Source organism: Canis lupus, chromosome 14 (genome assembly GCF_003254725.2).
Source record: "Canis lupus dingo isolate Sandy chromosome 14, ASM325472v2, whole genome shotgun sequence".
Classification (NCBI taxonomy): domain Eukaryota; kingdom Metazoa; phylum Chordata; class Mammalia; order Carnivora; family Canidae; genus Canis; species Canis lupus.
Genome location: NC_064256.1, coordinates 25,704,538 through 25,719,145, shown reverse-complemented (window position 1 = coordinate 25,719,145; position 14,608 = coordinate 25,704,538). Strand labels below are relative to the sequence as shown.

The 14,608-nt window shown below is 38.6% G+C and overlaps 1 protein-coding gene and 1 long non-coding RNA gene across 2 annotated transcripts; one reads left to right on the top strand and one right to left on the bottom strand.

Moving 5' to 3' along the window:
• Positions 1 to 332: 332 nt before the first annotated feature.
• LOC125752432 (uncharacterized) lies at positions 333 to 7,043 on the bottom strand. Its single transcript, XR_007401936.1, has 2 exons — positions 6,854 to 7,043; positions 333 to 6,546 (listed from the first exon to the last, which is right to left on the bottom strand). It is a non-coding gene; the product is annotated as an uncharacterized LOC125752432 (long non-coding RNA).
• Positions 7,044 to 7,047: 4 nt separating this feature from the next.
• On the top strand, positions 7,048 to 14,032 carry NDUFA4 (NDUFA4 mitochondrial complex associated). Its single transcript, XM_025471218.3, has 4 exons — positions 7,048 to 7,445; positions 8,735 to 8,823; positions 9,499 to 9,559; positions 13,816 to 14,032. The coding sequence occupies exons 1-4, from the start codon at positions 7,404 to 7,406 to the stop codon at positions 13,870 to 13,872; spliced, it is 249 nt and encodes an 82-aa protein (XP_025327003.1). The 5' UTR covers positions 7,048 to 7,403; the 3' UTR covers positions 13,873 to 14,032.
• Positions 14,033 to 14,608: the final 576 nt, after the last annotated feature.

The following is a 14,608-nucleotide window of genomic DNA, read 5'->3' as shown; positions in this document are numbered from 1 at the left end:
TGCTTCAGATTTTCTCCTCCCTCTATGCCTCCACCCACTTTTGTGCTCATGTGCTCTCTCACTCTCTTTCTCTCACAAATAAATAAATCTTTATTTTTTAAAATATTTTATCCATTTATTCATGAGACACACACACACACACACACAGAGAGAGAGAGAGAGAGAGAGAGAGATGCAGGGACACAGGCAGAGGGAGAAGCAGGCTCCATGAAAGGAGCCCGATGTGAGACTCGTTCCCAGGACTCCAGGATCACGCCCTGGGCCAAAGGCAGGTGCCAAACCGCTGAGCCACCTAGGGATCCCCTCAAATAAATAAATCTTTAATACATAAATACATTGTTAGAGTTTCTTTACTTTTTAGTGTTCATTGAATATTGTACATAAAGTTCTTCAGGTATTTAATTTAAACTAATGACAGTATGTGAAGCTTTGAGATTGACAATGGTGAAAGTAAACTTTCACAGACCAAAATATGTTTTCATTTTTCTAACAGAAATTTTATAATTAAATACAGTTTATGCTAAATAACCATAATACTAATGGAGGAACATATTTATTTTTAGATTAAGGATAGCTGCAGAATTTTCATTAACAATTGAAGGTATAATTTGTATTTGTGTTATCAGAAAAACAACTACAGTTGTCAATTTATCTGCTAGAAAAATAATTAAATGCCTAAATGCAAACAGAATAAAAACTATAAGATTCTGCCTTCAATTTGCATTGATATTATCATATTCCATGGCTCACTTATCAAATTATTCCTCTCTAAAGAAGTCACTTCTTTACTGTCACATTAATAACACATAAGCACATACCTTCCAGCATTTTCTAGGCTTGAATTTTCAGAGAAACTCTGCAAGAGAAATCCTTTTGGGCGGTGCTGTTAATATACTGCTTAGGCTTTTTTAGAGCTATTCACAGAACTTACATTTAATTTAGACAACTATTATCTATACATTTTTGTATTTTTACAATTATTCACAAAATTAAATCAAACAAAGGAACAAGAAAGAAATCTAGAGGGCACAAGTCTCAGAGTGAAATAGTAAAAAATAGTTCCAATTCATTTATTGAGATAATATGGCTTGTAGTTGTTTTTATGTGTTTAATATATGTTTAATGAATGAATGGATTCATAGAGAAGATAGAAATTTTGAGATAATAAATAGCAATAGACGAAGAATAAAATATAGCTATTCTAAAATAAATTCTATTTTGAAGATATAGGTGCATGGTTTAATTTTCCAAAAATTATAAGACACAAACATTTATATCCTGTGTTTAGATACAAAGCCTTTAGGAATCTTCACTACCTAAAGGATCAAGTTACAAATCTAAAATTCTTGAAAATCTGGATTAACCTATTCTGTTTCATTTTCCATAACCCTTCCCTATGGAACCAAAGCTTCTAACACTGAATTCATCTCGATCTCTTATACATATTATGTACTTACACTATGAAGTTTTATTTCTTCTGCCTTATTCAGGTTATTTCATCCATATGGAATATAAATCTTCCTCTCTTTTGGCCTGATCATTCTACAAAGGTCATAATCCTCATTAAGTTCTTCATAGGCCCCAAAGTCTATTTCTTCCTGTTTTGCCAGTACTTTTACTTTTGCATTTATTGCCCTAATCAAGTCATCTGACAAAACTTATCAACAGGGAGATCAAAGACAATCTTTTCCCAGTAAGGACATTAAATATTTTGAACAAAAGACAATCTACCACTTCTGATGGCCCTTCTGATTACAGTCATTCAGATCTTTCTCTTTTCCTCTTTCACCCTCCTCACCAAGGGAAATTATCTAAAAAATCCTGCATGGTCATTATTCCCAGCTTAAAGCCCATAATCTATGAGTGTTGCTGTAGTCTCTGTTCTGGCTATGTCTCCTCTTAATTTGGAGACCTATGAAATAGCAGAGTTATTTACCCCACAACATACAAAATACAATGGTGGAACAGGGGCTGTATAACCACCATGAGTGATCCTATTAAAAAAAAAAAAGAATGGGAGGCACACCCTGGTCCTGAAATCTCACAAAGCAGAAATTGCTATTGACTGAAAGTGTAGAATATTCCTTGAGTAGGTCCTGATTTTGCAGTTTGGAGGTTAGTTCCAGTCTACTCTTCTCTGTGGCTCCTGCCTCACCCTTTAGGAAGCTTTGCCCTAGTACCATCTAAAGGAGACATTAGAGGGCCCCCAGTGGCTCAGCGGTTTGGCGTCGCCTTCATCCCAGGGCCTGATCCTGTAGACCAGGGATCAAGTCCCATGTTGGGCTCCCTGCGTGGAGCCTGCTTCTCCTTCTGCCTGTGTCTCTGCCTCTCTCTCTGTGTCTCTCATGAATAAATAATAAAATAAAATCTTTAAAAAAAATAAAGGAGACATTAGAAAATAGGCCATCCTTGGAAGATGAGTACATCTCTCAAACCTGCTTTTCATCTCCAGAACACTGGGAGTCCAGGTGTCATTTCACATCTCAGTCACAATGTCTTTAACGAAAGCTGATGGATTTGGTTTTGTTTTTAACAGTATTTTGTCTATTTCTCTTTTATTTGATACCAGTGGCTATATTCACATTTATTTTTAGTCACACCTCCTTTCTCTAGGTTTAATTTCGTCACTTGAGCTACACCCTTATCTCTTTGTCCAGAATTTCAAGTTGTTCAGTTGAGAGAATTTACTGACACATCTTAGTTTATTGAGGTGTTTGAATAAAGGTGTGATGGCTACATTCTTGATTGGGTCATTATCTTGAGATTTTAATTAACCTTTTTGACTAAACATCAGTCTTAGTTTTATCTTATACAGCTGAAGATAAGTATCAGCCAGATTTTCTAACTCTGCAAGTCTCTAAATTTCTAGATGCTCCATTCTCTGTCATTGAAGCTTGTAAGCTGACCAATTATTTCCTGAGCCCATCTCTTTATTGTATTACCTTGTCAACTGTTGCCAATAGTAATGGACACATCCCTCTAACATACCCTTTGCCTACCATTTCACTGAAACCTATGAATTTATGAGACATTAACTGCCTTCCAATTAATTGAGAACAATTTCATCAAATGTTGCAGCACAGTATAACATAATTGCTATCTTTCCAGCTGCCTGTAACAGTTACCTTGTTACTTGTTGTTGGAACCTGAATCCAATACTAGATATTTTAGGATTTTTATTATATACCAAAACACTTTAAGTGCCAAATTCTTTATTTAGTAGGCTAAATTAGGCTACAGTAACAAAATACTCTTAAATTTGGTGACTTGCAGCAATAAAGGTTTATTTCTCATTCTCAATATACATTCATTATAGGTCAGCAATGTCTTTGCTCAAAGTAAGTTTCACCCTGACACCCAAACCTCTATCCACAACATTGCTGATCTTGTGGCAAAGAGTAAAGAAAGAACATGGCACATACTGGCTCTTAAAGCTTCTGTTTGTGCATGACACAAGTTATGTTTCACATCTCATTTGCTAGTAGAGCAAGTCATCTTATCAATCAAGCCTGACCTGGAGGCAAATGAATAATATCCCCCTCTAGGAACAGGCAACAGGTATTTGTATATAATATAATCTACCACACACACATACCAAAACTACTTTTTTTTTTTTTATTTTTATTTATTTATGATAGTCACACAGAGAGAGAGAGGCAGAGACACAGGCAGAGGGAGAAGCAGGCTCCATGCACCGGGAGCCCGACGTGGGATTCGATCCCGGGTCTCCAGGATCGCGCCCTGGGCCAAAGGCAGGCGCCAAACCGCTGCGCCACCCAGGGATCCCCCAAAACTACTTCTAAAGCTAAAATGTAGTTTTTAAAATTTTTTATTTATTTATTCATGAGAGACACAGAGAGACAGAGGCAGAGGGAGAAACAGGCTCTATGCAGGGAGCCTGACATGGGACTCGATCCCAGGTCTCCAGGATCATGCCCTAGGCCGAAGATGGTGCTAAATCGCTGAGCCACCGGGGCTGCCTGCTAAAATGTATTTTTACAATATGTATCTTCTATTATGACTTATTTTCCTTGATTGCCTCTTCTATTCTTCCAATCCCTGCCTAAAATATAGGTCACAGACTCTTTCTCCTAACTTTAATATGCATAATTCAATCTTTTATAATTTGACACTTTGGTTAATATTCAAAATATTTAATGAAATTTATATTCTGCAACCCTGCTTTGTTAACATTCCCAAAGGCATAAATGGACTACCTATATTACTGTTACTGCTAGAAACTAGGTCAATGCCCAAAAAGTATGCCATTTGATTTTACTTTCTTAAAGGGGTATTCCTGTACACCTATTTACTTATTATCACCTGTTATCATCAAAAATAAAAATAAAATATTACAAGAAGTCTTCCTCCTAATTTCTTTGTTGAAAATCCACCTACATTCACTGCTATTAGGTTTCTGTGTTTACTTTTAAGTATTTTCCATGATTTTTGTGATTTCTAAAAATAGAGCCACATTCCTCCTCATCATCATCTATAGAGTTAATGACAGAGTCCTTTACAACCTCTTTGATCTCATTTTCTTCTCTCTTTGATGTGGCTTGCCACACTGTTCTTGGGTTTTCTTTTATTTTTTAATTCCAAAACAATTTCTCTTGAGAATTGGAACATTCTTCAACCATATTGTCACCAGGTTACCTCCTTATTTAAGTGTGGTAACCTTAATTTATTTAGATATTCGATATTAATTAGATATTTGGAAATTTAGCCATAATATCTAAATACAATAATATGATAGGTAATGATCACTACCTCAGACGGAACTTGTCTATTCTCACTTAAGTAACCTACTTTACTCCTGCATGTCCTTCTCTCTTATTGTCATATTTTATTGGTTTATCACTGTCTAAGGTTGTCTTTTTTTTTTTTTTTTTAAGATTTTATTTATTTGTTCATGAGGGACAGAGAGAGAGAGAGGCAGAAACAGGCAAAGGGAGAAGCAGGCTCCATGCAGGGAGCCCGATGTGGGACTCAGTCCTGGGACTCCAGGATCAGGCCCTGGGCCAAAGGCAGATGTTTAACCGCTGAGCCACCACGGTGTCCCACCATCTAAATTTATCTTAATTGTTTATTTATGGTTTGTCTTCCTAACTCTCCTGTAATCTCATGAGGATAGAACAATGTTTGCATTCACTGCTTCCTCCCAAGTTAGAACAGTGCTTGGTGCTGAGTAGGCACTTCATGCCAGACTTAATGAATTCAAGACCCAAGACTTCCTAAACTTCATACATATCATCTTAATAGTTGCCATTTATCTTTTTTTGTGTGGGATTTTTTTTTTTGCTGGCCTTATCTTCTCTCCCAAACATCACATGTTGGAATTCCTCACCTCCATGTCCTTTGTCTCTCTTACTACCTTCTACTTCTCTTCCTAAGTAGTCTCATTCAGTCATATGCCTTCATTTCCCATCAATAAGCCGAGACCTAAATATATTTTTCTAATCTAGATCTCTCGTCTGCCCTACAGAGATATACTTGTATTTTTATTTTAAAGATATTTATTTATTTATTCATGACAGAGAGAGAGAGAGAGAGGAGAGGGAGAAGGAGGCTCCGTGCAGGTAGCCCGACGTGGGACTTGATCCCGGGTCTCCAGGATCACGCCCTGGGCCAGGGGCAGATGCTCAACCGCTGAATCACCCAGGCATCCCAATATACTTGTATTTTACATAGATACATATCCATCATTCTCTATTGCTTCTCATCTCAGTAATTGACATCTACATAAAAACAGCACGCCAAAACGGAACCTCTGAAATTATCCTGGGCTGCTTCTCCTCACTTTCTCCCATTCAACCAATCTCTGTAATCCTTTTTACATCATCACGTTGCCCACTTTGGTCCAAGCTACTATTATCCCTCTCAAGGACCGCTGCGGTGGCCCTTGACCAGTCTCTCCCCTTTCATGCTTATGTCCTCTGATCCATTCTTCATACATAGAGCAATCATTTACAATCACAGCAACTTTTCTTTTTTCTTTCTTTCTTTTTTTTTTTCATAACTTTCCAGTGCTCTCAGCATAAAACCCTTGATGTGAAAAGTGGTCACTGGACCAGCAGATCTGATCCCCCACCCTGTTCTCCCTCTTCAAGTCCCAACCATACCAGACCCTCCAACACCTCTTCAAAAGGGTATCTTCAGTTTCAGACTGTCACACTACCACTAGTTTGTCAACTACATAGATTCGAGAGGGTTCAGATTGTCCCCATGTTACCACGAAAGCCTTGTCTGTCCCATGTTACAACTTTCAGAATAAAACAACAACAACAACAACAGAGGGACACCTGGGTGGCTCAGCGGTTGAGCATCTGCCCCTGGCTCAGGGCGTGATCCTGGAGACCCGGGATCGAGTCCCACGTCGGGCTCCCTGCATGGAGCCTGCTTCTCCCTCTGCCTGTGTCTCTGCCTCTCTCTCAGGGTGTGATCCCCGGTCACCGGATCAAGTCCCTCCATCGGGCACCTGCGAAACGCCTGCTTCTCCCTCTGCCAACGTCTCTGCGCCTCTTTCTGTGTCTCTCGTGAATAAATCTTAAAAAAAAATAAAAAATCAACAACAAGAAATAAATGAAAATTGCGTTAGAGTACTAGAAAAGATATGTGTGGGAACAGGACCACTCAGAACACATTTTAAGGATGCAGTTTAGGGTCCTGGGACAGGACATGGGGGTATGCCACTGAACATTCAATCCAGAGCCAGGACCTGGGGGTTTAGAGATTACGTCTGAGAGGGCTGCTGCCGTCTTCAAGTCATTTACTGGTTTTTCACTTCTGCCCGTAAGAAGCGACAGTGGGAGACAGGAAGCAGCTGCAGTCTTCTTAAACCGCAGGGGCTGACCTTAGCAGCGAGAGACCCGGCCGGCTCTCCAGGGGCCTGACGCCCAGCAGCCGCAGGCGCCGCGCAGCTCCCTCAGCGCCCGTCAGGGCCCTCAGGCTCGCGGCCGGCACGCGCGCCCCCAGCGCCTTAGCGCGCGGACGGGCTGGCCGGGGACCTCCCAAGAAGACCCCGCCCACCCCACGTCTCAACGCGTGTGTTTCCGAGAAAGTGCCTGTCTGCTCAGTCAAAGCGTTCTAGTTTGGACGCAGAAGTCTCCTGGTCAGCGGCATCTGTAGCGCAGGAATGAGAATGCTGCGCTCGGGACTGGAACGCTGAGGGTCTGGCCAGGTTAGAGCAGACGCATGAGGCGCCGGGTCAAAGCAGGCACTGTCAAGGACAGCCGCATCCGGGCCCTCCTGCCGCAGCTGCCCTCCGAGCCAGGGGGCCTTCAGGGAGGAGGTGCTGGGTGACTTTGGACGTCCGTTCCTGCTCTGTGGAGGCGTTGCTTCGTTCCGGGCCTTGCGGCAACTCGGTGTTTCCTTCCCCTGCGCGGGAGACCTCTGCCACAACCATGTTACGCCAGATCATCGGTCAGGCCAAGAAGCATCCGAGCGTAAGTTCGGGCCCCCTTCTTCCCAGCGTCTTCAGTCGCCCATTCTGTCAGCTGCGGCTTCCTCAGTTCCCCGGGGGCTTCCTCTTCCTCCTTCACCGTCGTTGATTGTTCCTCGAGGCCGGATCCTAGGTGCCCCGGGCCCTTGAGCTCTGACCTTCCTCGCTACGCGTTGAGGGGTTTGGGCTGGTAGGCGGAAGGTGAGGGATACCTTCAAGGAAAATAAACGGGTGAGTGTTGGAACCCTCTGGGGATCGCACCCTCTGGTCTGCCCGTCGGACCCAGGGATAGTTGTGCGCTGTGTGGGCTGAGACCAGCAGGTCAGGTTTCCTGTCTGTCATGCCATCTCCAGGGTCTGGTGCTTACTGCATTGCACCACCGGGCCGGGTGGCAAATAAAGGCCTGCAGTCTTGGGATCCTCAATTTGTCTTGACGTCCTGACAGGTGGGGGTGGGGGTGTGGGGTTCGGTAGCGCGGAGGAGGCTCGCTTTTAAGTTCTTTAGCATTTCAGTGTTCTCTCCAGCGTTTCAACGTTTAGGGGTCCTAAAACTCAAATACGAAGCCCTTGTCTTAAGCCCATAGTGTACTTATTAAGCATTGTTAGCAGTATGTTCTCAGAGACTTAAGCATGTAACCAATCTTTGTAACAGATATTTGGTCGTTCAAACTCTTAATTTCACAGAACTCATGTTTTTCTTTCTTTTTTTTTTTTTTTGATTATTTATTTATTTATTCATGAGAGAGAGAGAGAGGCAGAGACACAGGCAGAGAGAAGAGAAGCAGCCTCCCCACAAGGAGCCTGATGCGGGACTCGGTCCTGGACCCCGGGATCAGATACCCCCTGAGCCAAAGGCAGACGCTCAACCTCTGAGCAACCCAGGCGTCCCAGAACTCGAGTTTTTCATAACACTTATTTATAAGACAGGCCAAGAAGTTTTACAAGCCTCGAGATAAAGGAAGCTGGGAAACTTAATGGGAATAATGTATAAATATTAGAGAGGTGAGGAGGACATGCTATGATTTCTTGGAAATTTAGGAGTTTGGATATGACTTTTTCCACATTGAAAGTTCATCTTCACGTCTTTCAGAAATTCTGTTTCTTTTGAACACAGTTATAAGAAATCTTGCCTCAGTAAGAGGTCTACCTTTATTCACATTTTAAAACAAGACCGAAAAACAGCTGTTTGAGACTTCAGAATTAGTGTGTAGGAACTATTGTAGCCTTTCTTTTTTCAGTATCTAGGTATTTGAAGCTGGTTGTTAATTCTTCTGTATTTTGTGTTTGTTTCTAGTTGATCCCCCTCTTCATATTTATTGGGGCAGGAGGTACTGGAGCAGCGCTGTATGTATTGCGCTTGGCATTGTTCAATCCAGATGTTAGGTAAGTACTTAAAAATATTTAGAATGATGATGGTTTAAAGGTGTTTTAGGAGCCACAGCCTTTAGGGAGGCAACGTCATGTAGTTGAAAGACCCTAAAGTTTTGTAGTCATATAGGAAGTTCGGATCCTGGTCCTGCTGTTATCATTTACTCTTCCAGTTCATAAAATTGTCTAAATTTCCCTGAGTCTCATTTTTCTCATGGGGAGAGTAGAAATGCTAATATCTATTTGGAATCTTGTGAGAATTGAGACAATTGTTTTTATAAAGTGCTTGATCAGGATTTCTGATAAATGTAAATGGTTTTTGTCTGCTTTTCCTCAATAAGGAATGCTTCTTTTTGAAGTTAGAGAACAATAGGCAACAAAAAATGTATTGTTACTCTTTGTGCTTTTCTGTACATCACCTTTTTAGTAAAAGCCAAGTTTAAAGTTTTCTGTGATAAAGACAGGGACAAATACACTGCCCCAGAGGCCTTCTGTTCTACCCTTTTTTCTAATTGATTATATGGAACTGCTAATTATAGAGCCTATCTCTATTTCAACTCTAATGAAAACACACCATACTTAATCTAATAGAAAATGAGCTGTATTACAAATACTAGCTTCTTAGGAAGTATAAAACTATTTTAAGTAGTGTTTTATTACTATAACAATTGTAATGTTTGTTCCTTTTAGTTGGGATAGGAAGAATAACCCAGAACCTTGGAACAAACTGGGTCCCAATGATCAATACAAGGTAAGCTACAAAATTATTTCAGAATTCTGAGAAAGTGTGTTTTAATACTCAGGAAGTAGGTTTTTTTTGAAACTGGATATACATGTAAAATTCCATTATAATGAACTTTGGAGGAACTGCTGGATTGTTCTATGAAATTAAAGCCTATTTCCCTAGCAAATAGGTTTTTCTAGGGATTTTATTCATAGACTTTAGTTTCTGGATGTGAAATTAAGTTAACGTGTTCATGATTTGACTAAGTAAAAAGGGAGATGGAATAGCTATCATATAACATTTTCTTAGATCTTGAATCATCATCTAGTGCAGTGGTTTTCAAACTTCAATGTACATAGTTCTCAACTGGAGAGGTGGTTAAAACACATTGTTAAGCTCCATCCCCAGAGATTCTGATTTAGTTGATCTGTTGTGAAGACTAAGAATTTGCATTTCTAACAAGGTTTTAGGTGATGCTGATGCTGCTGGTCAGTGGACCACACTTTGAGTAGCACTATTCCAGTGGATGGTTTGATTGCCTTTTCTTTCTTGTTGGTATGATTGAAATATTTCCGCTGAGAGTAATTAGGAAGAAATGAAATTCAGTTGAAATTTAAATTTTACAATGAACCTTCTAAATAAACTGACATCTTTCCTTAAAAGTGGTTTGTGGAGGGATCCCTGGGTGGCGCAGCGGTTTGGCGCCTGCCTTTGGCCCAGGGCGCGATCCTGGAGACCCGGGATCGAATCCCACGTCGGGCTCCCGGTGCATGGAGCCTGCTTCTCCCTCTGCCTATGTCTCTGCCTCTCTCTCTCTCTGTGACTATCATAAATAAATAAAAATTAAAAAAAAAAAAAAAAAAAAAAAAAAAAAAAAAAAAGTGGTTTGTGGAAAAAAAAAAAAAAAGTGGTTTGTGGAACTGCAGTTTAACAGAATGAGTTTATGGACTGAGACCATTTATGTACTTTATTGAGATACAATTGGCATATAAAATTAACATAAGTTTAAAGCATATAAGGTGTTGGTTTGATAAATTTATATATTGCAGTATGATTATTGTGTTAGCATTACCTAACACTTTTCTCGTGTCACATAATATTTTTGCGTGTTGAGAGCAATTAAGACCTAGTGTCTTAGCAGCTTTGAAGTTTATAATACAATATTGTTGACCATAAGTCCTGTGTTGTGTATTAGATCTCCAGGATTTATTTACTAGTTGTAAGTTTGTACCTTAACATCTCAATTCCCCTGCCCCCAGCCCCCGGTAACCACCATTCTACTTTTACAAGTTCAGCTTTTTTAGATTTGACATAAAGTTGTATCATGCAGTATTTGTCTTTCTCTGTGTGATGTATCTTACTTAGCATAATACTCTTAAAGCTCATCCATGTTGTCACAAGTCTAAGACCCTAAACATAAGCTTCTTTATGTGTAGAAATTTTGCATGCAAAGACAAACTCTGAAGATATTAAAACCAAGGGAGTTTATATTAGAGTATAATTCACATTCAATGCAGTTTACTTATTTAAAGTATATAACTCACTATGTACACTGGAAAGTGTACTAAGCTGCTTCATCAAACGAGAAATAGCGTTTGGTTAAATACTTTCAAGGAGGGGTGCTCTGACCAATGAGTGTCCAGGACCATTTAGCAGATCTACACCCATGATGGAGATGCATGCTATCATTATTGATGAGAGCAACTTTTAAGAGATTATTGCCTGTGGCTGATTCCAAGCTTTCCACTTAATTGTCTGATCATAATTTGGCTCCCAGATCTGTAAATGGATCTCTCTACAAGAAACAAATAAAAAAAAGCACTGGTGAAGCTTTACCGGGCCATCTTACCTGTGTATTACGTTTTAACTTGAAAAAAATGATAAACTCATAAATGAGCATCCTGACTTATTTTTCCTCTAAGTTTACTTAAGTACATTCTAGAGAAAATGATTTCACATCCAAAAAAAAAAAAAAAAAAAAAAACAGGCATTGGTTCTTCCAACAAATTGTGTATTGGAATCTCTAGGTAGGTATAGTTCAAAAAGCTCCCTAGGTGATTCTGATAAAGGCAATTAACAATTCCCTGGCACTATGATAACACATGCCACTATGAGGACATATGAACTGGAAATGGAATGTTGCTGCAACAGAAATTTAGTTTGTGTGGCATGGATGGGATAAGTAGCTATGACACTGATTTAGATACTGGAAAGATGAGTCATATAATGGCAAACTATTTGATAAAATATCACCTGTTGTAACTTGTAAGGTGGACATGTGTCTAAAGAGCTTGTTGTAGAAAAACAGGATGTTAGTGGACTATTATTTGCTGTATTTGCCAAGAGCTGAACTTAGAGAAGAATTGGGTGATTTGTAAGCAGAAACAAAAGGGAACCCAGTCCAAAAACTTGTGAGCCTAGGGTGAATGAAGATTGCTACTGCTTCTAAACTTAAACAGTGAGGTATTTTCCACATTCACTGTGGCTCACTTAGGAGACTTGTTTTTGGCCACATCACTTAAATCTGGAGAATCCTAAGTAAGAGGAAATGATATCTGCCACTTCTGAACCAGTGTGTGGTTCCCCCATTGTTCTTTATCTGTCCTGAAACCAAAATGGACAGTTAAGTGTTATTCAACCCAGAATTGCAATGAAGAGAACATGCTTCCAAATGGCATATAATGTGAGTGAAAAACAAGCCTTTGTTGTAAACCACTAGGTTTTGGCAAATCTAGCCAAAGTTAAGACAAACAAAAGAACTAAAATAAGATTTAAACATTAAAATAAGAAATAAAATAAGATTTATTAAACATAAACTCAGCAACACACTCAATGAAATAAAATGTCCCAAAGCCATTATCAGAATATGTGTGCATTCCCAACTACTGTTCCAGAGACCTTCCAGGTAGTCACCTTTAAATTGAGAAAAAGAAAAGGGTCATAGAAGCTGAAATAAAACAGATTCGAAAATTACTTTATTACTTGAAGAGAGAATTTTGATACTGGGACATGGAACCTAATAGAAGCAAATTGATCAGAAGCTTGCTTAGTTTTGAGAAAATTGGCAAAGATACTGTGACCTTTCCACTCTGCATGAGTGTTAAGGGCTTGATCCTGCTTCTCATTCAGTGTTTGGCGAGTCTTGTAAGTTGATCTTCAGTTGCCTCATCTATACAGTGAGATTGATAAAGGCTGTGATAATTAAGAAAACAAAGCATTGTGCCCACATTTGTCTGGCATCCATTAGAAGAACCTAATCGGTGTTTATGTTCTTAATATATAGCCTGTAGTTCTTTGAATATTTCCTCTAATTTTGTTAACATGTTAAGGTAGAGCAATTAGTTTCTTTTTAAAAATCTGGTTTAAGTTCAGTTGCTTCATAAGAATAATGTCAGAACAAAGATTGTTGCTTTATGGCTTATTTGTACTTCTCTGTCTATGCAACTTTGTGTTTATCTCAAAGATAGGCTTTACAACTTGGGAATGTTTCTTTTTATAAAAACTTAAGAATTTTTCAGTTAGAAGCAAAGAAATTAGGGCATATTTGGAAAAACAAAGAGTTTGAAGAAATAATAGATACAGATTTATGACCTTTTTAAAAACCCTGAAGAAAATGTTGATGTTGATTCTGCAGTTTTAATTCTTTTGGAGTAAAAATAATGTGGTCTTCAAGTAATTATATCACAACCTCTTCAGTGTTTTTTTTTTTGGCACAAGAATGAGTAAACCCAAGAGTATAGCCTTATTTGGGCTTATGTATAAATCCTGATGTTTTCTCAGTAGAAACTTTGGAGATGTTTCAAATATAGATCATTAAAAAAACAGCTATCAAGAGTTTGAGGCAGTGTTTTTCTAAAGCAGTCATAGATTTATTTCTCATATCAATTTTAGTTGAATATAAGGAAATTTTTAGAAATTACAAGTTTCCATGCATTATTGTTTAAACATGATATTATTTAGAAGCAAAAATACAGTTGTATTTAAAAACTTCTCTGCCAGAAATAGATATTAGTTTGATATCGATGCAGTCTGGCTTAGGAAATTGAAGGAACATACTAACTTCTTCTGAGGTAGATTGAATATTTTTACCTTAACAAAGTCATTTATTAAAGGACTGGAATTTTGGCATTTTTCTTTGGATGATTTTTATTGTTAAATATCCATAATAAAAAATTCATGCCTGTAATTGTTACTATAGAAAGCTGAATAAAAAAATTCTAAAACTTCTGTACCATCTCTCTGTATTTGATAGATTATCTAAAATATCTTTTTTCTTTTCCAAGTTCTACTCAGTGAATGTAGATTACAGCAAACTGAAGAAAGAAGGTCCAGACTTCTAAATGAAATGTTTCACTATAAAGCTGCTTAGAATGAAGGTCTTCCAGAAGCCATCCGCACAATTTTCCACTTATCCAGGAAATATTTCCCCTCTAAATGCACGAAATCATGTTGGTGTATTGTGTTGGGGTTTACACTGAATAATAAATATCTGAAACTTGATATGTGTCACTATTTAATGCTGAAAATTTGCTCTGAACTTTAGAGTATAGGAAATAAACTTAGAATTTAAGGAATTTCTTGAATTTCCATCCATTTGTGTAATTTGAAGATAAGACTTTAAGTTGCTCAAAACACTTTTCATTTTTTGTATGGGACATTGGTAACTTCACTAGAGTATATTTAACAACTGGTACTGGAAATTATACTTGCAAATGCAAAGATCATGAAGAGTACTCAAGTGTCTGGCATTGGTAAAATGGAAACCTTTGGATTTCTCCAACTGAATGATGAAGTGTGTTTAGTTGTTAATGATTTTTACCATGGCATACCCCTGTGCTGAAGATTTTCAAGTTTATCAGGGATTGTATTTGGATCTGAGTCCCATCTAATTCATGGAGGTAGTAGCCATTATGCTTTTACTGTACTGATTTAATCACACAACACTGCTTTGTCAGTTTCTTAATGAAGTCACCAAACAAATCATTTAAATACTGATGTCTTGGATTAGCATTTATGTATATTTGATAAATTGCAGCTTTCAGAATTTGCATGTGCTTCCAGTATGTACTTGGGGGG

Coding starts and splice junctions, on each gene's coding strand:
- NDUFA4 (XM_025471218.3), top strand. CDS start 7,404: ATGTTACGCCAGATCATCGGTCAGGCCAAGAAGCATCCGAGC. Junction 7,446..8,734: donor AGGCCAAGAAGCATCCGAGC/GTAAGTTCGGGC, acceptor GTTTGTTTCTAG/TTGATCCCCCTCTTCATATT. Junction 8,824..9,498: donor TTGTTCAATCCAGATGTTAG/GTAAGTACTTAA, acceptor TGTTCCTTTTAG/TTGGGATAGGAAGAATAACC.